This window comes from Podarcis raffonei, chromosome 11 (genome assembly GCF_027172205.1).
Source record: "Podarcis raffonei isolate rPodRaf1 chromosome 11, rPodRaf1.pri, whole genome shotgun sequence".
Taxonomy (NCBI): domain Eukaryota; kingdom Metazoa; phylum Chordata; class Lepidosauria; order Squamata; family Lacertidae; genus Podarcis; species Podarcis raffonei.
In genome coordinates, this window is record NC_070612.1 from 19,834,340 (window position 1) to 19,857,100 (window position 22,761).

The window sequence follows — 22,761 nt, forward strand, 5'->3', positions numbered from 1 at the left end:
GGACGGTTGAATTTCATTTTCTAATTCAATCAGATTAATGAGGGGCAGAATTACCGGAATTACTTTTGACCTCGTTTCTCTTTACAGAGGAAGCTAAAAGAGAGTCAATATCACTGATAACCTTTGAAGTTTTTTCCAGAGTCTCAGCTATGTTCTTTTCACTAACATTCTCAACTAAAAAGATTTCCTCTGGTCTGTTCTGCCGGTCGGTGCTGGAGGATGGATTTCTTTTTGCAGCTGAAACCGTACTTGGAATATTGCTGTTCTCCACTAAAACTGTAGTTGTATAGTTAAGGAGGGAAAACAGCGAGACAAAAAACCAAATCTCTTCTCTCAGGGGAAATTCATAAGCTGTCTTGTGCTATATTTGTGATGGCATCACGGAGTTCAATACATGCTGCAATGCAAACCTGCTTTGTTTTGGGTTTGAAAGGGGTGGGGGTAGTTTGGGCAGAGTCCTGCTAGTGTCACTCTGCTGGTGTGAAACTCTGCCTGCCGAATCTGCAGAACAGCCCACAGAAAGCCTCAAAACAGACAAATGGTTATTAGTCACCTCTGCCATTATGAGTGGCAAGACTGTGGATGTAACAGTGGCCCCATTCCTTCCCGGCTGGGGTTTCAATTGCAGTGTAAGTCCACAAACTTATAACACTTAGCTGGGAGTAAGTCCCACTGAACATGTCTAAGATTGCACTGCAATATTTAAAAGAATTTCCAGATGCTATTTCAATATGTCATTAAATATGTACATAATGCATATCCCACCCCCACCCCAAGTAATAAAAAAACCTTTCTCTTAAATAAAACTAAACTGCCACATGACAAAGCAATGTGAAGGAGCTTTAACATTTTAATACTTTTTGCAGACACCTTACTAGTACTTTGGCTAACAAACTGAACCAAAGTATAGAAAAGGCTTATTATTGGTTGCCTCAAGAAAAGAATGATCCAATCCTGCTAAGAACTTCTCTGTGGATTCAAAATGTGCTCGAAAAGGATACAGTTGAATCTTCTTATTTTTTCAAGTTCAGCAGCGACTGACCTATAAAATACCAAGACAAAACTGAGAACACATTTCTCAAGATACCGTTTTGCTTGTTACCACAATGACATGCCTTAGATCTGGTGTTTACCAGGGGTGATCTGACGCTAAGTTCCAGTGGAACAAAAGCAGTGTCATGGTCAGATCACTTCCTGGTGCAACTAGACTTCTCTGCGACCCTTCCCCTCCGCAGGGAGCAGAGACCAATTTCAGTGGTCCGCCCCGTGCCTCTTAATGGATCCAAATGGTTCCCAAAGAGAGGTAATAAATAAAACTGAATAAACTGGTGTTTAAAAATAAATACAGATGGCCCCTGAGAGCCATTTAAGATGCATACCAGGTCTCTTCAGGCATAGACTGTGGCGTGACTGCACACATCTCTCCATCCTTGTTTAAGCTTCTGCACCATTTGACCACGGTTGTTACGTATCTGCATCGGAGAAAAATAAGTTGTGTTACATCCACCATGAATGGGCAGCACCAACTAAAGAACCAATGGCAGCTGGGGCATCCTGTCCCTAATAAGGAAAACAGACCCGCCTGTCTCTGATAGGAAGGCAAATTCCTTACTCTTAGGATGCATCCGTACAATAGCTTTCTTCACAACTGTGAGCAGGGCAGTTTGGGGTGGGGTAAGTGAAGACAAGCTACAACCATTAACTATAATGTTGTTCACTGCTCCAACTCAGGCTGCGCAGAAAAAAGCATGCAACTTCCTGAAATTCATTCTGATTGTGCAGATAAAATATAACTGATAGAATACTGCAGGATGTTGTATTGGTGTGTGAAAACAGTCGAGATCAAAGGATCCCCAGGTATGCACCTTCATCTGGTGGCAATGTCAGGCACCATCCTAGAGCCTGGGCATCTGCACTTGGTCACAAGTGGCCGATAGCCAGGTGCAAAATGTACCTGGAGAAATTCAAATGCTGCTGCAGATAAGAGCTGCAAAGTCGCACAAAAAGCTATCTTGCTAACTCCTGTGCTAGTGAAGGGGTATCTCTGCAGGTATACTTTTGTTGTTGTTTAGTTGTGTCCGACTCTTCGGTGACCCCATGGACCAGAGCACGCCAGGCACTCCTGTCTTCAACTGCCTCCCACAGTGTATAGTTTATATAAATACTAATAACTGATTTATATACCCTCCCCCTTTATCCAAAGATTCCAAGGCAGTGTAGGAGTTATGAGGGCTGCTGCTACAGCAGAGGTTGGATCCAGCTGTTGAAATGCCACTACCTACTGAAGGGTTGCAGTTCAGTAGGAGAGCATCTGTCAAGTTGCAATCGCTGGCATCTCCAGGTAGGCCTGGGAATGCTCCCTGTTGAAGAGAACTGCTGCCAGTCAGTGCAGACTGAACTAGCTGGACCAATGGTCTGACTTCAGTGTAAGGCACCTTCCTATGTTCCTGTTGGATTGGATTGCAAAAAATGAGTGCGAGGGAGTTGGGGGACAAAACTTTAGCATCTGATCCTACATGATGTTCTGCCAACAGCACACAGAAGTAGTGCAGGAAAATAGCTCTAGGAAAACAGCTGCCTAATCAGAAACTGAGATATGAAAGCTAGGAGCCAAATGGCACCTTAAAGCTAGGTTATGGGCGTAACAACTGAGTGTCTAGGCGTGCTTTTTTTTAATAACAAGAATACAAAGCTGAAAATGAATGAACTGCAGCTAAAATATTATGTTCGTTTTTCACATGGTCTAGTCCAGGGGTCAGCAAACCTTTTCAGCAGGGGGCTGGTCCACTGTCCCTCAGATTTTGTGGGGGGCCAGACTATATTATTTTTTTTGGGGGGGGGAGAACAAATTCCTAGGCCACACAAATAACCCAGAGATGCATTTTAAATAAAAGGACACATTCTACTCATGTAAAATACGCTGATTCCCGTACTGTCCACAGGCCGGATTTAGAAGGCGATTGGGCTGGATCTGGCCCCCGGGCCTTAGTTTGCCTACCCATGGTCTATTCCTTCACCTGCCCACCTCGTAATATTCTTAAGAGGGTCTCTTCTCCAGTTTTCAGAGAGTAGCTGGAAGCGGGGAGGAAGAAAATGTCCTCCTTTTCTTCCATTCTGCACTTTTAATCTTAAGCGCAATACTGCACCTGGAGCTCAGAAGCTGCTTGCATGAATGACATTCCCTGTCATAAAACGTGCCTAGAACAATGGGAGTTTCGAACATAGTGCCTAATACTATCTCCCCAAATGTTTGTTAAAATGTATGCTGCTGAAGTCAAAGGATTGAAGTCAAAGCAAGAGGAAGAAGGAAAAATATTTCACCTGCATTTTTCTCTTTTGAGCAAATTAAATCATACTGAAATTCCTAAATTTATCCAAAAAACCTACAAATACCTTTCATAGAGCCCAGGATGATCTACGTGGATAAGCTGCTGTGCTCCTGCAGGCGAAGTGAGTTTGCACCAACCCGTGTTAGCATCTTGAGGTCTCTTAGAAGAAAATTAGATAATCAGTAGAAGTACCCTACTTCATCCCTCCTTCCAAGTACCGTATTTTTCCCTCTATTACACGCAGATTTTTTCTCCTAAAAAGTAAGGGGAAATGTCTGTGCGTGTTATTGAGCGAATGTGTGGTCCCTGGAGCTGACAAGCGCGAGTGAAGGCAAAAATCAGGCAAATATCAAATCGTCCGGAGAAGGGAGGAAAGGAGGAAGCTGCTGCTTTCCTGCATTCTGCCTCAGGGTCTTACTGCCCACCCGCTTCTGTTTCCTTACTGTGTTTGCTCAAACGGAACAAAGAGCAGAGAAAACCCCTCCCCTCCAGGCAAGCAGAGCGTCCTTCCTTCTAATTCCTCTCCGTGCGTCTGGGACTCGAAGGCAACATGCAGGTTGGGGGGGGGGGAGAGAGAGAGAGAGCTGGTTGGCTTGTGGGGGGGGGGACTTTTGCCTTTCTTTCCTCCCTCCGGTAAAACCCCTCTCCTGCATTCTTAGCCAGCTGCTTCTCTGCACACCCCTCTCCTTGTCGCTTCTATGTTTTTCCTTCCCTCCCTACTTAAAACGTGGTTCCAATCACGGATCCACATGGATCCTCAGGATCTTTGCATTGAGTCACCCCAAATTCACCATCAGATCACATAGCAATGATCTGATGCAAAAACAGGGCTGCAATGGTGCAAAAACGTGGTTACAAAGCACGGATCCACATGGATCCTCAGGATCTTTGCATTGGGTCACCCCAAATTCACCATCAGATCACATAGCATGTCCATGGCTACAGCCTGCACCAAAAAAATCACGCACCCACTGTTGCCTGGGGCTGCAATGGTGCAAAAACGTGGTTACAAAGCATGGATCCACATGGATCCTCAGGATCTTTGCATTGGGCTACCCCAAACTCACCGTCAAATCACATGTCTGTGGCCGCAGCATGAAGCACAAAAATGATACATCCACTGTTTCATTCAGAATTTTTTTTTCTTGTTTTCCTCCTCTAAAAACTATGTGCGTGTTATGGTCAGGTGCGTGTTATCGAGCGAAAAATACGGTAACTTCTGTCTGTCTGCTGTCATTTTTTTCAGGTAGGGGCTTAGTTTTCTAGTTCCCCCTCCAGGTTGGTTCCCTGCACGCTTCCATTTCTCAGCGCTCCTTGTAGCCAAGTGGGTCAGTATAATTCTGGATACTAATATATCCCTAGCTCTTCAAGCCCAGAAGCAAACCCAGCCGAACCCCCGAACCCCGTACTCTCATAATAAATTTCATTCACTTTTACTGTTGTTTATAGCAGAGCCACTCTAAATAGGTTTTTGACTGCTGCCTGCTGGACAACCATACAATCAACAACCAGAGCTGTGTGCAAATGGCTTCTCAACTGCGCCCTGTTTGGGGCAAAGAAATTTTAAGAGGCACACTTCACCAAATTTCAACTGCAGCAGGGACGGGGTTGGGGAGCAGACAAATTCTCCAGAGTTTCTCAGGGATGTGACTAACAATTAGCAAGTGGTAGCCATTTTTTAAGGGAAAGAGTTGCCACAAAGTAATGTCTCTATTTAAATGTTTGTGGAGTTATTTTGTAAAAGGCCATGATGAAACTGGAAAGGCTGAAACGGGAAATAGTCATGATGTCTTCTCTTGCACAAGTAGCAGGAGGTAAAGGGACATGGGTGGCACTGTGGTCTAAACCACTGAGCCTCTTGGTTGGCGGTTCGAATCCCCACAACGGGGTGAGCTCCCGTTGCTCTGTCTCAGCTCCTGCCAACCTAGCAGTTCAAAAGCATGCCAGTGCAAGTAGATAAATAGGCACCGCTGCAGCGGGAAGGTAAACAGCATGTCTGTGCGCTCTCACACTTGTCACGGTCCTCCATGCACCAGAAGTGGTTTAGTCATGCTGGCCACATGACTCGGAAAGCTGTCTGTGGACAAACGCCGGCTTCCTCAGCCTGAACGCGAGGTGAGTGCTGCAACCCCATAGCCACCTTTGACTGGACTTAACTGTCCAGGGGTCCTTTACCTTTTACCAGGAGGTAAATGCTCCCAAGCACGGGACAAATTAAACCAACACCCTGTAAGGCTCACCTGTGATTTTCCATCTTGAGAAGTGAAATCCCACACCATGTTCAGGATCATTCCATCATAAAAAACGGCATGCACTTTATTATCTGAATATGCAAAGAGCCTTCCTACATTGGGAACAATTGTTTCAGCCAGGGGGACTGGCAGCATTTGTCCTCTACCCTTCTCAGAACACTGAAAGAAACAATGTGGGACAAAAATAAGTACTGATAAGTACATGGGGAAAATTGTCACGTTTGCGTTTCTTAGTGCAGAAAGTATTGAACTGTTGTGTAGAGATCTTTCCTATTCTGCTTAATTCAAGAGGGTTCTGGAAACTTCTCTGTGTGAAAGGAAACAAGAAGAAGGTTCACGATGTTTTGGTTAGACCTTCAGAGAAGCAGAGTACAGCTGGCTTAAACTGGTCCTGTTATCTCTTTCTGTCAAGGTCATGCTGATTATAAAAGTAAGGCCAGAAGGAGCCTGGGTTTCACTCTCTCTCTATTTTCCTTCTGGTATGGTGTTTTGTACATAGTATGCTTAGTGTTAAGGTTTAGACTTATTATAAGTTATTGCAAGTGTAAGTCTGCTGGATTTCTTATGGACAGTGCCAATCCTGAATGTATTGGAATTGTGACCATGATGCTCATTTGCCTTCAGTAGCAGTAAAGCTCTGTTGGATAAAGCACAACTGCCTCTGGTCTATTTTTGGGAATCCTGCAACGAGTTTGTTACTCTGCTAACTATACATTGGAATCTGCTCTGGATCAATATTGAGTAGGATTTTAATGGCAAAAATATCTACTTGAAAGCCCTCTTGCTGTTTCCGATCCTTTTCTGGTTTCATTTATTTTCATACTCTCTACTTTAGGTGATAATAGGACCTAAAGAGCCTATATATAATTTGTAGCATTTGCTCAATAGCTCAAGGAGGTTTATTTTCTCTCATAAAAATATACATCTTTATAAACACAATTACCTGCCCATAACTATTCAAACTGGTTGGGAATGGAAATCTAAAATTTTCATGTGCCTAGATTTTTTTCACCCTGAAAATTGAGAAGTGCTGTGAGCACAGAGACCAGCATGATATTTTACAAGATGTCAACTGCCAGACCTTCATTCTTACTTACCACCATCTTCCAGCAGCAGACAGAGTAATTATGGGTTAACGAAAGCATGCGCTCAAGATTATGTTGAAGAACTCTAGGTAGTTTAAAAAAAGAAAAAGATAAAAGACGTTTCATAAGGACATACTGGCTTTATAAAAATAAGTTTTTTAGAGTGTTGTTTGTTTTTAGAGTGTTGTTTGTGTTGTACTTTTGTATTGTTTATTGTTGTTAGCCGCCCTGAGCCCAGCTTCGGCTGGGGAGGGCGGGATATAAATAAAAGTTATTATTATTATTATTTACTTGTATATTTATTGTTAGCACCTTAGCCTACCAATAAAACAGCATTTCCTAAACTCAATACCCGTTTCATGTCACGATGTAAATTGAGTCGGTTACTCAACAGGTGCTTTATAAAACACAGGAAAAGGCAGTAAATGTTCCTTCAGCTCAGCTATACATGCCCTTGGTGTGTGGACTAACAAAAATGCAGAGCCAAAATATTTCACCTTACAGCTTGAGCGATAATGGTCCACACAGAGTAGAGACTTCCAGGTACATCAGGTGGTAGACTGCTTGCAGAATACATTGTTTCTTCTCTCTTAAAGATGCAAAAAGGAAAAGGAAATTGCTTTCTAACAAGCAAACCAAGAATCTCAGGCACATTCACACCATACATTTTAAAGCACCATGATAGTACTTTAAACAGTCATGGCTTTCCCCAAAGAATTCTGGGAGCTGCCATTTCTTAAGGGTACCGAGAGTTGTCAGGAGGCCTCTATTCCCCTCACAGATTTATAATTCTCAGAGTTCCCTGTGAAGAGGGATTTGATTGTTAAGCCACTCTGATAACTGTAGCTCTGTGAGGGGAATAGAGTATAAAAAACACGGAGCACAAGCTGAAAAACCAGGCCATGCCTGCCAATTTCAAACATCTCTACCTTTTGTTGGACATATCACTGTTAGCTCTAAAAATGCGTGAGTATTCCCTCTCATCTTTCAAGTGTCAAGGAAAACATAATGGAAACTGTAATTTATAAACATAGCATAATAGAAGACCTACAGCAACATTCCTCAAATATTCTAGGATGGATCTGAAAGATAAAATGGCGTCATTTACCTTCCTCGTTCCTTCCTGGATATAATAGCGAGTGAAATATTTCCCCAAAAAGGAACCTTCCGATTTGAAAACTGAGCCATCACCGGGGTAGATTTCTATGTGTCTAGCTCCAAGAAGAAACCTAAGAGAAAGTACTGATTAGTCCTGCTGAGCATTTTACTACCTTATGAGACTGTGTGGATTAATTACAGATAAAATAGTGGTGTTGGCTGAAGTCACATCATGTACAGGACTGTAGCCGGCCCAGTATACCTGAAGGAGCATCTCCGTCCACATCATTCAGCCTGGACACTGAGGTCCAGCTCCGAGGGCCTCCTGGCGGTTCCCTCACTGCAAGAGGTGAGGTTACAGGGAACCAAGCGGAGGGCCTTCTCGGTGGTGGCTCCCGTCCTGTGGAACACCCTCCCACCAGATGTCAAGGAAATAAGCAACTGACTTTTAGAAGACATCTGAAGGCAGCCCTGTTTAGGGAAGTTGTTAATGTCTGATGTATAATAATAAATTATCACCACCATCATCATCATCATCACCTATGCTTCAGCTCCATTGGGGTCAACAAGCCTTAAGTGCATTAACTGTAGAAGTAGTAGCTCTGTACAATACTGTACTCAGAGGCAGACACATACTCCCAGGTAAGTGTGCATAGGACTGTCCAATATTGTGGCACTGCTTTTAAGCTTCTCTTCTTCACTTAAATCATGCGGAGACTTCTTCTGAAAACTTAGTATATTTTTAAAAACCCAAACTTTCCTGATGTTAGGTAAGCAATATTAATTTGTTATCCATTAAATTTTGTGTTTTGTTTTACACACCTGTAAATGATGCCCTTATTCCATACTATTTTGACTGGCTGGGAGTACAAATACTGACCACTGTCCTCTTTCCTCAGTTGCAAGAAATCAGAGAAATCCCACCTGTGAAACAAATTAGCAGACACTGAACTTAGCAAAATCCTGCTGGAACCCTTGCTAACAGGGTGGATAAAAATCAATGATTTTTAAAAACAAAACAAAAAAAATTTAAATTGGAGTTTTAAAATAAAAATGCTTTTGGAGGAAAAATCTTTCCAAAGATAGTTTTCTATTTAAGTTACATTATAGCCCAATGGCTATTCATCAGGAAATAAGGATTTGTTTTAAGTGTGTGCTAAAATTCAGTCTAAGTTTCTTTTTTAAAAAGAAACAAACAAACCGTTTAACCACATCAGTTAACAAACATGGATACATATGCTATAATGTTATTGCTTTAGTTAAATAAATTGTTTAAATTGTTATTAAGGAAACAATCATTTTTCTCCTTCCAATAAAGTACAGCAGAAAAGTTGTCCAAATATAAACAGTTAACTTAATTAAACCTCACAAGAATTTCATAATTATCTGTCTATGTATTTCTAATAGTATAACCAAATCAGTAATTTTTGATATAACTGTAAAAACTATGATTCCAAAAACGAAACCGTCATCTGGTTGTAAATATTAAGATTATACCAGCAAGAATGAGTCTTTCAGTAAAAAAAATGATTTAAATCAAGTCTTACTGAGTAGTGATTTAAATCAAGTCTCACTGACTAGTGATTTAAATCAGGTCTTACTGATAGCGATTTAAATCCATCCTGCTTGATAACAACTGAAACAATCCAGAACAAGTACTGTAGGGCAAGACTGCGGATCATAGCTGTCAACGTTTCCCCTTTTTTAAGGGAAATTCCCTTATTCCTAATAGGATTCCTCGCAAGAAAAGGGAAAAGTTGACAGCTATGCTGGCGATCCTAGCCACTGACCACGCTGGCTGAGGCTCGTAGTAGTTGGGAGCCCAGTAGGGCTAGAAGTAAACCACCCGTTCTGTAGATACTGCTTTCAAGCCTAAAAGCAATCTGATCTTATATGTTTCCCCAGATGAAATTCCACTATGTTCAGTTGGAAGTCCCCTCTGCACTACACATTTGAAGCAGTATCATACCGTTTTAAACAGCCCTCCCCCCCAAAAAACCCCCTGTCTGGATTGTAGTTTGTTAAGCATGTTGAAGCCCCCATTCTCCTCACAGAGCGACAATGGAAAATTCACTGCTGTTTTTAAGCAGATTTTTAGCCACCTTAGTTAGGCGAAGGGACTTAATTAAAGAAAACAGAAAGAGAAATACTTTAATAAATAAATAACAAAAACAATTCACCTGTGCAAATAAGGAGCATGACAGCTGAGTGGTAAAGCCCAAGGCAAACAAGTGACTGCCTTAGAAGAGTGTGATATATTAAGCTCTGCAATCCCAACATCTGTGTTTCCTTCATCCAGTTCAGTTTCTTTGCCAGCGTGTAATTGATAAAACCTAAGTGCCAATGATAAAGGGTACCTCCATTCTTCGGAGCAGGAGGACACAGACAGACGTTGAGTAACCCAACAATATTCTGATGAGCAGTTCTGGAAAGACCAGGGGATCTCCTCTAATTTTTGCACAGATCCTGAGTTGCTGTCCTGCGTATTCTGTGCCACAGACCTGCCAAAGTCACTCTCTCCTCCTTCTGCTCTCAGCTGCTGAGAAGACGGCTTCCCAGCAGAATTCTGGCCAGATCTTCCACACCGATCCTGGATCGATTCGCCAGACTTTTTATCTAATGGTGGCGCCGATACCTTCTGGCTGACTTTGCACAAAAACTCCACTGTGAATTCTTGCTGAAGGACAGGCAAGGTCAGACTAGCATGGCCATCCAGAGAAGAGATGGTCACGGCGCCATGGTGAAAATGGGCTGCTCCACTCTCGGCACAAGAAGTGGGCCATTGGGCTTTAGAGATATCTGCGAAAAGAATCTGTTAAGAGGGGAAGGAAAACTACTCAAATCTCAAGCGCAATGCCACCGAGGCTATTTATTATTTAACTGCTACGTATTAGATGGATAGCTCTGTTGGTGAGAGCAAAGGTTGCAGGTTCATTCCCTGTATGGGACAGGTGCATATTCCTGCATTGCAGGGGGTTGAAATAATACTAATAAAAATTTTTATTTATACCCCGCCCATCTGGCTAAAACATCAGACATTAAAAACCTCCCTGAACAGGGTGCCTTCAGATGTCTTCTAAAAGTTGTTTACTTCCTTGACATCTGATGGGAGGATGTTCCACAGGGTGGGCGCCACTACCAAGAAGGCTCTCTGCCTGGTTCCCTGTAACCTCACAGGGAGGGAAACTGCCAGAAGGGGGGACTTCTGGGGTGGCGCCACCGGCAATGGCGGACTCCCTCTGAACTGGAGGGAATAGCTCCGCGGGAAACGGGTCCTTTCCGCTATGGCGAAGCGGGGACCCTCTTTAAAATCACAGGCGGATGAAGCCTGTGACCATGGGACTCGGCGGGCACCTTTAGCGCCCCCCCCAACTCGCTAAGGAACCCACAAACGGGCTCCGAAGTGAAGAGGGGGAAGTGGCGCGGTGCTGAGAGTCAACCGCTACTTCCGTGGAGCGAAGCCGCACAGCCGTTGCCAGAGAGCGCTGCCTTTTTCTTGGACTTTGAATTTGGACTTTGAAATAATAACCCGTGAGTAGTACGGAAATTGGATTTTTAATATATTAATAAATTCGGCACTGATCGGGGAAGTGTCTTAATTAAGGATTTTGTTGATAAGATGTTTGAAAAAGGAATTAATGTGGTTTTGGTAAAAAGATATTAAAGGATTAATTAAAAATGAATTGATGAAAGAGAGAATGTAAAGATACAGTATTATAAAATTAGAAATAGGCTAAAATTTATTGATAAGGATTTGTTGAATTAACAATTTGAATTGGAATACAAAAAAGGGAGGTATGAGGAGGTCTGGGAAATAAGTTAATGAAAAATAAGTAATGGAAATTTTATGTGTTTTTAATTGTTTTTATTTTTGTATTTTTGTTATTTTTTTTCTTTTTGATTTTTATTGTATTATTATTGGAAACTTTCAATAAATATTCTTAAAAAAAAAAAAAAAAAGGAAACTGCCAGAAGGCCCTCAGAGCTGGACCTCAGTGTCTGGCTGAATGGAGGTGGAGACGCTCCGTCAGGTAGTCTGGCCTGAGGCCGTTTAGGGCTTTAAATAATAAATTATTATTATTTAGAAGACATCTGAAGGCAGCCTTGTTTAGGGAAGTTCTTAATGTGTTACATTTTAATGTATTTTTAATCTTTGTTGGAAGCCGCCCAATGTGGCTGGGGAAACCCAGCCAGATGGGCGGGGTACAAATAATAAATTATTATTACTATTATTATTTAAAGGGCAGCACCAACACTTTGAATTGTGCTTGGAAATGTACTGGGAGTCAATGTAGGTCTTTCAGGGCCAGTGTTATATGGTCCCTGAGGACTAGATGAATTTCAGGGTTCCTTCCAATTCTACAATTTTATGATTCTGTGATTAATTGGTCTTCTCCAACCTGGTCCTTCTCCAGATGTTTTGGACTACAACTCCCATGAGCTACCACCCAGCAATTTAGTTTGGGCCCACTTTGATCTGTCAAATCCCCACAACACCACAGATCTGCAACAGCTGGCCTTGACACTAGACAGGATGCTGAATCCCCAGGCAGGCAGGCAAGTTTCTGCTCTGCAACAAGAGAGGAGCAGTAGCCAGGACAACTGCTTAGCAGGTAAAACTTTTACTACCATTTTCCTGCTCTGCTACTGCTCCCTCCCAAAAGGGAGAAGAGAGACACCAGACGATCCCTGGAAGACACGAGACCCATCCAGCACTGATTTTTGCAACAGCTGGCTTTGACACCAGACTTCTGGGTGAGGCAGGGTGGTTAAAGCAGGGAAATGGTTGGTTCGATGTGAATGGCTTTTGGACTAGGAAGGGGGCTAAGGTCTTCTTTATTTGCTAATTAGTGAGTGGGGGTGTTGCTTCATTTATTATCTGAGTGTTGTTAACATTGTTTGCTGTTATTTATATGGCTGATATGTTTATTTTTTGTTTTTCCATAAATGTTACGTTATAGGAAATGTTAATGTACAGTGGTACCTCGCAAGACGAAATTAATTCGTTCCGCGAGTTTTTTCTTCTTGCGAGTTTTTTGTCTTGCGAAGCACGGTTTCCCATAGGAATGCATTGAAAATCAATCAATGCGTTCCTATGGAAACCACCTTCAGACCAGGTCCGGGGACAGTCTGTCCCCCGACCACTTCTGAAGGCTGGGGGCGGGGGACAAGGGCTTTTCTTCCCACCACCAGCCTTCAGAAGGCTGTTCTGAAGGCTGGCGGTGGGAAGAAAAGCCCTTCTCCCCACCTCCCGCCCCGCAAGCTCCGGGGACAGGAGGGCTTTGCTGCCGACCGCCAGAATTTTAAAAGCCCCCGGGACAGCAGAGACTTCTCCGCTGTCCCGGGGCGATTTTAAAATGCTGGCGGGCGGCAGCGAAGTCTCCGCTGTCCCGGGGGCTTTTAAAATGCTGGGGGTCGGCAGCGAAGGCTTCGCTGCCGCCCGCCAGCATTTTAAGATCGCCCGGGACAGCGGAGAAGTCTCCACTGTCCCGGGAAGGCAGGCGGGGGGGAGCAAAGACTTTTGCCCCCCGCCGGCCTTCAGAAGAGGTCCAGGACCTCTTCTGAAGGCCGGCGGTGGGCGAAAGTCTTTGCTCCCAACCGCCAGCATTTTAAAAGAGGTCCCTGGAGATTTCCCTATGGGCTTTCTTCTTGCGAAGCAAGCCCATAGGGAAATTCGTCTGGCGAAGCACCTCGAAAAACGGAAAACTCTTTCTTCTTGCGAGTTTTCCGTCTTGCGAGGCATTCGTCTTGCGAGGTACCACTGTATTATATGGCCTTCCCCTTTCTCCTATGGTATCATGTATTGTATATTTTCCTTTACGAGTAAGTCGCTTGGAGACCTGTGGGCGACTACTAAGTTTAATAAATAAGAATAATAAGCCTATGAAAAGCACTTACATTTTTCCTTTCAGGAGGTATAATACTTGAAGGTAAATAGGGACGATCAGAATATTGATTCCGGAAATCAATTGCCTGCAAAAGCTTCTCCTAAAAACATACACACACACACAAAAAGAACAATATATATCACGGAATTTGTAGATTAACAATAGCATAAATTTAATTCCCCCTTTCTTAAAGGAGAGGAATGGCAATTAAGAACCCATGTTTAGTTCCAACACCCTTATCGTCTGTATATATTTAGAAACTGGGCTACGGTACAAAAGTGAAATCCACTTTTCAGTCTGGCCTCACTCAGCACGGGCATTTAATAATAATAATAATAATGATGATGATAATAATAATAATAATAATAATAATAATAATAATAATAATAATAATTTTATTTATACCCTGCCCTACCTGGCCAAGACTGGGCTCAGGGAAACTAACACCAAACATAAAATACAGTTGTTGTTGTTTTCAAAAACTTGTTAGTCCCTAAAAAGTTGCCCAGAAGAGAATGAAACCTATAGGCTGAAAATGGTTGCCCATCTGTGTCTTAACGCATGGGCTGAAAGATGTCGGATATTTATTATCCCACAATAATCCCTTCTCTTTCCTGGAACTCTGCTTAGACAGAAAAATGTTCTCGTTTACCCTGTAGATGCTGATAGCGAATTGCGTCCTTTGGCGAATTCGCTCTGCTGGCTGTATGGGATGGGCAGAGGCAGGAATGGCTTTCTCAAATAAAAACTCAGACCCACAGGGAGAAAGCAGCAACCTGGATCCATCCACATAGTGCACTTCTAGAGAATTGTCCTCATAAAGGATCATGATGCTCTCTGACTCCATGGCGGCAGATGAAAGATGTTCATTCAAAGACAATCTATAAAGAAGATCACAACTTAAGGGGCTGTGGACAGTTGGCAAAGTCATTTACCGTATTTTTCGCCCTATAGGACGCACTTTCCCCCCTCTTAAAATGAAGGGGAAATGTGTGTGCGTCCTATGGGGCGAATGCAGGCTTTAGGAAGCTATCCGCAAGCCTCGGGAGCCCGGGGGGAGTTCCTGCCGGGTTCCCTAGGCTTGCGGATAGCAGCCTGCATCCCGAAGCCTGGGGCGCACTGAGCAGTGCGCCCCGGTCTTCAGGAAGCTATCCACAAGCCTGGGGAGCCCGGGGGAATTCCTGCTGGGCTCCCCAGGCTTGCGGATAGCAGCCTCCAAACCCGACCTGGTTTGGAGGCTGGCGGGGGGAAAGCAGCCCCACAAGCTCGGGGGACAGCGGGGAGGTGGAGCGCCACCTCCCCGCTGTTCCCCGACCTGGTTTGGAGGCTGGCGGTGGGGGAAAGCAGCGCTTCTCCCCACCACCAGCCCCACAAGCTCGGGGGACAGCCGGGAGGCGGAGCTGATAACAGCCTGTTCTGGGGTCTGGGGAAGCTTGGGCTTCCCCCGCCCCAGCCCCGCGCCTGGGGGGAAAAATTCCCCCCTTTATTCCCCCCCCAAAAAACTAGGTGCGCCCTATGGGCCGGTGCGCCCTATAGGGTGAAAAATACAGTAAATACCACACCCCAAATCCAGAGCAAAAAGTTCTGATTAACACTTTACAGAGCAAAAACAGTGTATAGTTTGAGGAGAAATAAGGTTTTGTCTCGCTCACCTCAGGCCTTCTACAGAGCAGGAATACATTCAGCCAAACATACAGAGAGAAAGCTCCCTCAGAACTACGCAGCCAATCAGAGCATTATACACATCTTTTCAGACCTCTGAGCAGTGCACAGCACTCCGCAGAATGGTGGAATAAATACTTTCTGGGGAAACAAGAATATTAGTCTAGTTCCCCAGAGTTAAGAGTGGTCCACATGCAATTCAGTTTTAGGCTCACAAACCAACATTCACAGGCCCTGTGACCTGGCAGTTGGCAGTTACTGGCTTTTGAAATCAGTACAGTAGTAACTCAGTTTTCAAACAGCTTAGTTCCTGAACAAATCAAAACTCGAACGCTGCAAACCCGGAAGTAGGTGTTCCGGTTTTCAAACTTTGCCTCGGAAGCTGAATGTGCTCCTGAGCTTCTGTTTTCACTGTTTGAGTCCCCCGCATCGTAATTAAGCCTTTTTTCCTCCCGCTTTTGCCCTTGAGCCGCTCATTTGAGTCGTCCCCCCCATCGTAATTAAAGCCTTCTGTTTCTGATTGCAATGTTCTGAGGTGATATTTGGTGCCTTTGTTTTTGCTATTTTTTGTGTTTTTGTTTGTGTGGCTTTTTCACTTTTGTAACTGTGGCTTGTTTCTCATTTTATGATTTGATTGATTGATTGTGTGACTGCGGAAATGGATAAAAGCCCCCCATCCAAACAATGACTATCATCAGTGCAAGTAAGAAAAAAATAATAATTTTAATTTTTATCATCTACAATGCTGTCTTATTTATTTTATAGTACAGAACATTGATTATTGCTTTCATTTTATAGATCAGTGGTCTCGTTAGATAGTAAAATTCATGTTAAATTGCTGTTTTAGGGGTTGTTTTTAAAAGTCTGGAACGGATTAATCGGTTTTGCATTACTTTCTATGGGAAAGTGTGTGTTCGTTTTGGAACCGACTTCCGGAACAGATTAAGTTTGAGAACCAAGGTACCATTATACTAAGTAAAATGGACACAGGTAGGCCACAGCATTAATTTTGCTAGTTTCCCCTCTTGAAAACAAAGCAGGGCACATAAGTTTTAGAGCAGGCATAGGCAAAGTCAGCCCTCCAGGTGTTTTGAGACTACAATTCCCATCATCCATGACCACTGGTTGTTAGCTAGGGATGATGGGAGTTGTAGTCCCAAAACATCTGGAGGGCCAAGTTTGTCTGTGCCTGTTTTAGATGGAGTGTCAAGGGATGTGCTCTTTTTAACCTTTTCTTTCTGTCCCTTTATTGCCACAAGGTAGACAACAGGGCCAATGTCTGGACTGTGAATCTAAACTACCTCAACTGCCACTGTACCCACTGGAGAGAAGCAGCCTCTCTCTCCAAGGATCTGGAAGAGCTTGGGTCAGTTGCTATATCTGAGCTTAACCTACCTTTCAAGGTTGTTATGAGGCCAAAACATGGGAGGAGCAGAAGTCCTGTACACTGCCTTGAGCTTATTGGAGGAGAAGTGAGATATAAAAGTAATAACACATGGAGGGTGCTATGTTGACTACCGCTGGCCAAGAATCTGCGCAGGGTAGGAAGATTCTGTCAGAAATCCCCACTTTAAAGTCTACACACATGCAGCTCTGCAACCTGCTCTGGCTAAGAAGTGTCAAGGTAAAGGTAAAGGGACCCCTGACCATTAGGTCCAGTCGTGGCCGACTCTGGGGTTGCGGCGCTCATCTCGCTTTATTGGCCGAGGGAACCAGCGTACAGCTCCGAGTCATGTGGCCAGCATGATTAAACCGCTTCCAGCGAACCAGAGCAGCGGACGAAAACGCCGTTTACCTTCCCGCCAGAGCGGTACCTATTTATCTACTTGCACTTTGATGCGCTTTCGAACTGCTAGGTTGGCAGGACCAGGGACCGAGCAACGGGAGCTCACCCCGTCGCAGGGATTCAAACCGTCAACCTTCTGATTGGCAAGTCCTAGGCTCTGTGGTTTAACCCACAGCGCCACCCGCGTCCCTTAAGAAGCGTCAAGGCAGAGGCAAATTTTGCAGTCGTGTAGCTCACCATGACAGCCCCCACAGCCGGTACCCCAAAGAGGGTCCAAAAATGCAAGCAGCTGCGGTGATCCCTATACGTACACCCCATACAGCAACAGTATCTAACATAAGAACCCAATTTGTTAAGCTCATAAGACACATATAGAATAGTGAGCTGGCAAAGAGTACGTATGTTGGATTTTGCTCAGTCGCTAGAGCATCAGATTCTTAATCGCAGGGTTGTGGGTTCGAGCTCCACATTGGGCAAGAAGTTTCCTGCATTGCAGGGGGTTGTGCTAGATGACCCTTGTGTCCCCTTCCAACTCTAAAATTCTCTCATTCTGTGTTCACATCCCTGACTGGCCTGGGGCCAGCCACTGCCCGAGTGTAGTCCACCTCGCAGGGTTCTTGTGAGGATAAAGTGAGATGAGCCACGCTTGCTGTGACCGTGGTCACTAGCCAACTTCCCTCTCCCTCTGAAGCCCAAACACTTGCACACCATGTTGTGTCGTCTTTGCTTGGCCTGGGGAAAGCATGACCCTAATATTCTGGATACCACCCTCCCCAAAAATTGGCTAGCCCTGAGGAATGTCCTGCTGAAGCTCCTTGAGGAAGAGTGCATGGCTTGTCTGGAAGGAACCACAAATAGAAGTGCTCCTGCTAGAAAGGCGAGCATATAAGAATAACATTTTGTCTCACTTATGCATACCATTTCCAGGGCCAGATTTAGGTTTGATGAGCCCCTAAGCTACTGAAGGTAATGGGGCCCTTTCTATGTCCAGCTGTCCTTTGTCAACAACAAATTCAACAAATTGTCACTGTTTTTTTGTGTTGAATATATGCTATTTGGTAGTTTATGGACCTAGTAGGTATCTAAAGCCATTTGCACACAGCAAAATATGTATTTTATCTAAGTCATGCAACCAGTCCACGCAGAATGTGGGCTCCCTATATATAGAAATGAGCAAACCAGTGATATTTTAGGGAGCAAGCTAGCAGGCGGGGCCCATTACTTACACCATACAAGCCTACAAAACACTGTTGCTGTATGTAGGTTTTATTTTATTTGTTTTTTATCTTATATTTTGGAAATGTATATAAAGTTTTTTTTCTTTACATTTTTTGTGGGACCCCCAAGAGAGTGGGGCGCTAAGCCAGGGGTCAGCAAACTTTTTCAGCAGGGGGCCAGTCCACTGTCCCTCAGACCTTGTGGGGGGCCAGACTATATTTTGGGGGGGGGGATGAACGAATTCCTATGGCCCACAAATAACCCAGAGATGCATTTTAAATAAAAGGACACATTCTGCTCATGTCAAAACACCTGATTCTCGGACCATTCGCGGGCCGGATTTAGAAGGCGATAGGGCCAGATCCGGCCCCCGGGCCTTAGTTTGCCTACCCATGCCCTAAACTGTACCTTGTTTAGCTTATACTGTAGTAAATCCAGCACTGTGACCACCCCCCTTCTGCCCCCTCGCCACCCCCTTACCTTAGAGGGCCGAGCTTAGAGAGCCTCCCACTTCTGCACGGCCACGACGCGGAAAGAGGCAAAGATGCACCAAGAGAGTTGCAGAAGAGGGCGCAGCCTACCCGAAAGCGCAGCAGCAGCAGCTGCAACTCGGCTCCTTTCCTTTTCCAGACGGCGCGCCGAAAGGCGGGGAAACCAACCAGAAAGCGCGACGGGAGGAAGCGCAGCAGCAGGAGGAGCTCGAGAGGAATATTGGGCGGATCATACGGACTAGCGGCGCCGGGGAGGAGGCGGAGCTCTGGTTTCCCGGTTGAATATGAGCTTGCAAGGCTCGCGGCGCTGGCGGTTTAGCGCACTTCGGAAGGGTGTGCTGTGGGTTTGCATAGTTCTTACAGTGCCGGATTTACTTATAAGCTAAACAAGCTGCAGCTTAGGGGCTCCACTCTCTTGGGGGCCCCCAAAAAAATTAAAGGGGAAAAAACTGAATGTACATTTCCAAAATATAAGATAAAAAACAAATAAAATACAGTCACACCTCATGTTACGTTTGCTTCATGTTACGTTTTTTCAGGTTGCGTCCTGCAGCGACCCAGAAGTACCGGAAAGGGTTACTTCCGGGTTTCGCCGCTCGTGCATGCACACAAGCACCAAATCGTGCAGCGCACCTGTACAGATACGGCGCTTCATGTTGCGGGGTTTTCATGTTGCGAACGGACCTCTGGAACGGATCCCGTTCGCAACCAGAGGTACACTGTAAAACCTACATACAGCAACAGTGTTTTGTGTTGTGTAGGCTCCTATGATGTTAAGTAGTGGGCTCCGCCTTCCAGCCTGCTCCCTAAAATGTCACTGGTTTGCTCATTTCTGTATCAATTACTTTGATAAAATACATATTTTGTTATGCGCAAATGGCTTTAGATACCTATTCGGTCCATAAATTACCATATAGCATGTATTCAACACAAAAAAGAGATAATATGTATTTGATACATCACAGGTTTAGAAGGATATTGACAAGCTGGAATGTGCACAAGGAGAAGTGATCAAGAAGATCTGGAAACCAATCCTTATGAGGAACGGTTGAAGGAGTTGGGGATGTTTAGCCTGGACAAGAGACAGGGAGGCTATGTGATAGGCACCTTCAAATATCTAAACGGGGTGTCACATAGGTGAAGCATGCATATTTGTTTTACTTCCATCTGAAAGGGACTTTCTAAGGCTGCCTCCAGTGCTAGTCCTACTCACAAGTTTACCTACTGAAACTGATGAATCTAAGAGCTGCCCCTGGGTAGCACTGACATTGGATATAATCCCCTAACATTTGGCGTAGTGACATTCCGTGCTTTTTTCTGGGGGGGATGCATACCCCTAAACATTTTGTGAATCTTTGTACTTTTGTCCATTTACTGTATTTATTTTTCCTGATTTGAACTATAAAATGGTTATTTTCTTGCTTCAAAATGAAAGTACCTGCACCTCTAAACTTTTTTTAAGAAAAAAAGCACTGCTGACATTACACTAGTGTTACCAGTCATAGGGCATTCACAATTTTATCTGGAAATGTCAAATTGTGAATAACTATAGCCCTCAAATTTCAGAATTCAAAACCTATTTTTCAAAAGAGAGTACATACCTTTATTGCATTATATTTCATTATTTGTTACTTTACTAGCATATAACAATTTTCATTGTTTTGTTTTACTACCCCCCCCCCCCGCCGGAATTGGTAGGGTAGGTAATAAGACTACCTTGAGAGATAAATGTGATAAAGGATTTTTTAAAGGTTTAAGGTAAGAAATCATTAAAATAATATGCTGTTATTTTAAGAAACCCAGTAATTTAGAGAGATTTTTTTTAAAGTAAATTGGAACATTTACCATAAATTGAGGCCCTTCTGCCACCCTTTAAGAGACATTTTGAAGGTGGCAACAAGAACAGGACTTTTCCAAAGTACCCAGCCAGGTCCACTGCAAATCCCCCAAGCCAACATTGTCACCTATCTGGTACTAGAGAAGTAATAGCAGTTGGTTTGTACCCTGGTGCTGGTGAGGAAGGAGTCTTGTTTATTGCCTGATCTTTGTGGGTGACCTTTAGTGTATTTTTAAATTATGTCTACCCCTTCTGCAAACTGCTTCTTGCCCTAGCAAGGGAAGATGCACTGCCATGTCATAAACAGGTATAATTCCACAGTGCAAAAGGTATCTGAGCTAAATGACCAAAGCTTTTGGACCATGCTCATTTGCTGTACCGAGTTGCAAACCAGTATGTTTTTATGTAACAACCAGTTAACAACATTCATACCCGTTTTAAGAAATATGAATTTCAAGATGTGACTCTTTATTTAAATCAGCAGATTTAAAGGGTGGTATAACATGAGCCATATTCATCGACCCATTGAAATACTTGTTACTTAAATCCGTTTATTTCAGTGGGTCTCCTGAGTATGACTAACGCTGGATATCACCACCAATTTTTGTGGGTTTTAAAACTGCCTTAATTTAAAATCAATCCACTGTATTTGCTAGTCTCATCTTGCAGGTGGTACTTAACAAATTTAATTACTCAAGTATTTTGGGCACGGGTTCAATTGGAAGCACACAAAAGAAGCTGGCAACATGACATTATGTATCAGTAATCACAGCTGAAACTATGTTGCTCATAGGCGCCGGGTGGGATGGGCTGGGGGCTCAAGCCCCCACAACATTCCCCATGAAGGGGCTGGGCATCCACATTTTTTTGCACCATGGAGGCCTGCATGCTCGCTAGTGTGTGCATCTGATGTCAGACGCCCACACACTTTGGGTATCCATGGTCCTGGGGTCAAGCCAGTGGGCCTGATGTTGCTGCATATTAATAGTATTATTACCTGGAATATACTTTCTTAAAGGACAATGATAAATGATGGCCAGCAGCTCCAGAGATGCTGCTTTACAGACGAAAAGCAAGGAATATCGAGTAAGATCTTATGCTATGAAAATAAGGACATAAAAGGAAGACCAAAACCATACCCCAACAAAACAAAGGAGTTTATTTTCCAAAATGGGATGTTCATAAACTAAACAAATTAACAGCCAAAAGATGTAGGTGATGCTAACTTTGTTAACAGACACAAACTGTACCAAGTTATAACAGTGCAATATTAAACAGCACTATTTACATGCATATTTACAACCTCTGTTGTCTTTACATAAGTTATTTTACCTACTTCTTGGGAAATTTCACACACACATCTTGTGTTAGGAAATAGACTCTACTTAATCTATTCAATATAAAACGAGGAACCCAAAAAAAAAGCCAGACATGTTCCTGGGCAACATTTCGTAAAGACAAAAATAGATGCTTAAAAAGGGAAGGGACAATAACCAGCAAACATTTAGGGCTTATTTTCTGTAATAAAAACTGTTTAGCTCTATACAAGTGATTGTATATGGTATCTAAATTACCAAATTGAGAAGTAACAGAAATGCCAATTTCTGAGCATTACAGTTCAAAGCAACACGCATTATTGTGCAACACTGAACTAAAAACAGAATCATGGAATCATGTCAATTTATTTTTTTTGAAGAAAACGGGGAGGGAAACAAATAGAATTCCTCAATTGAGACATCACTCTCTCTCGAAAGTAAATGATGAGATGGTGTGAGACTTCCATTTCCCTCCGTCATTGTGAAGTGGGATTGCAAACCATGATTTGTAAGCAATCCTGATTAGCACTAATCATAGCTTGCTCAATTTATGCATCATGACAAACTATGGCTAAGGTAAATCAGGAAAGGCAGAAGGAAGGAATCAAATGTGAGGTTGGGCTGAAGAGGTATAAATGCGGAAGACATGCCTGTTCCTCCAAACTCATTTACGCTAACCTGACATCTAAATTGAACCAGCATTTTGGGAGATCATCAACCTGACATTTTAACCAAGTGAATTTGTTTGAAAACCTTTATGAACTAAAATGCCTACCATATTTAGCTGTTTGAGAGCAAT

General features: G+C 43.5%; 1 protein-coding gene and 1 long non-coding RNA gene across 6 annotated transcripts; one reads left to right on the forward strand and one right to left on the reverse strand.

Moving 5' to 3' along the window:
• On the reverse strand, window positions 1-19,049 carry C11H5orf34 (chromosome 11 C5orf34 homolog). 5 transcript variants are annotated; one of them, XM_053407903.1, is made up of 14 exons: window positions 18,799-18,981; window positions 15,305-15,455; window positions 14,305-14,533; window positions 13,663-13,752; window positions 9,945-10,576; window positions 8,587-8,688; window positions 7,775-7,895; window positions 7,164-7,255; window positions 6,679-6,751; window positions 5,570-5,740; window positions 3,394-3,488; window positions 1,380-1,472; window positions 1,002-1,042; window positions 1-276 (listed from the first exon to the last, which is right to left on the reverse strand). In XM_053407903.1, the coding sequence occupies exons 2-14, from the start codon at window positions 15,331-15,333 to the stop codon at window positions 35-37; spliced, it is 2,010 nt and encodes a 669-aa protein (XP_053263878.1). In that variant the 5' UTR covers window positions 15,334-15,455; window positions 18,799-18,981; the 3' UTR covers window positions 1-34. The 5 variants fall into 5 exon arrangements, with proteins under 5 accessions (XP_053263878.1, XP_053263879.1, XP_053263880.1 ...); XM_053407904.1 differs by having other exon boundaries at window positions 18,900-18,967; XM_053407905.1 differs by lacking the exon at window positions 18,799-18,981 and adding an exon at window positions 15,538-15,599.
• LOC128423127 (uncharacterized) lies at window positions 16,575-22,314 on the forward strand. Its single transcript, XR_008332683.1, has 2 exons — window positions 16,575-16,680; window positions 21,665-22,314. It is a non-coding gene; the product is annotated as an uncharacterized LOC128423127 (long non-coding RNA).
• Window positions 22,315-22,761: the final 447 nt, after the last annotated feature.

Excerpts from the sequence above, each read along its gene's own strand:
- C11H5orf34 (XM_053407902.1), bottom strand. The coding sequence starts at position 19,042 with ATGATCCGCCCAATATTCCTCTCGAGCTCCTCCTGCTGCTGCGCTTCC. Across the intron at positions 13,753-14,304 it reads TCGCTATCAGCATCTACAGG|GAGAAGCTTTTGCAGGCAAT; the intron begins GTAAACGAGAAC and ends GTATGTTTTTAG. Across the intron at positions 1,043-1,379 it reads TCTATGCCTGAAGAGACCTG|GTCAGTCGCTGCTGAACTTG; the intron begins GTATGCATCTTA and ends GGTATTTTATAG.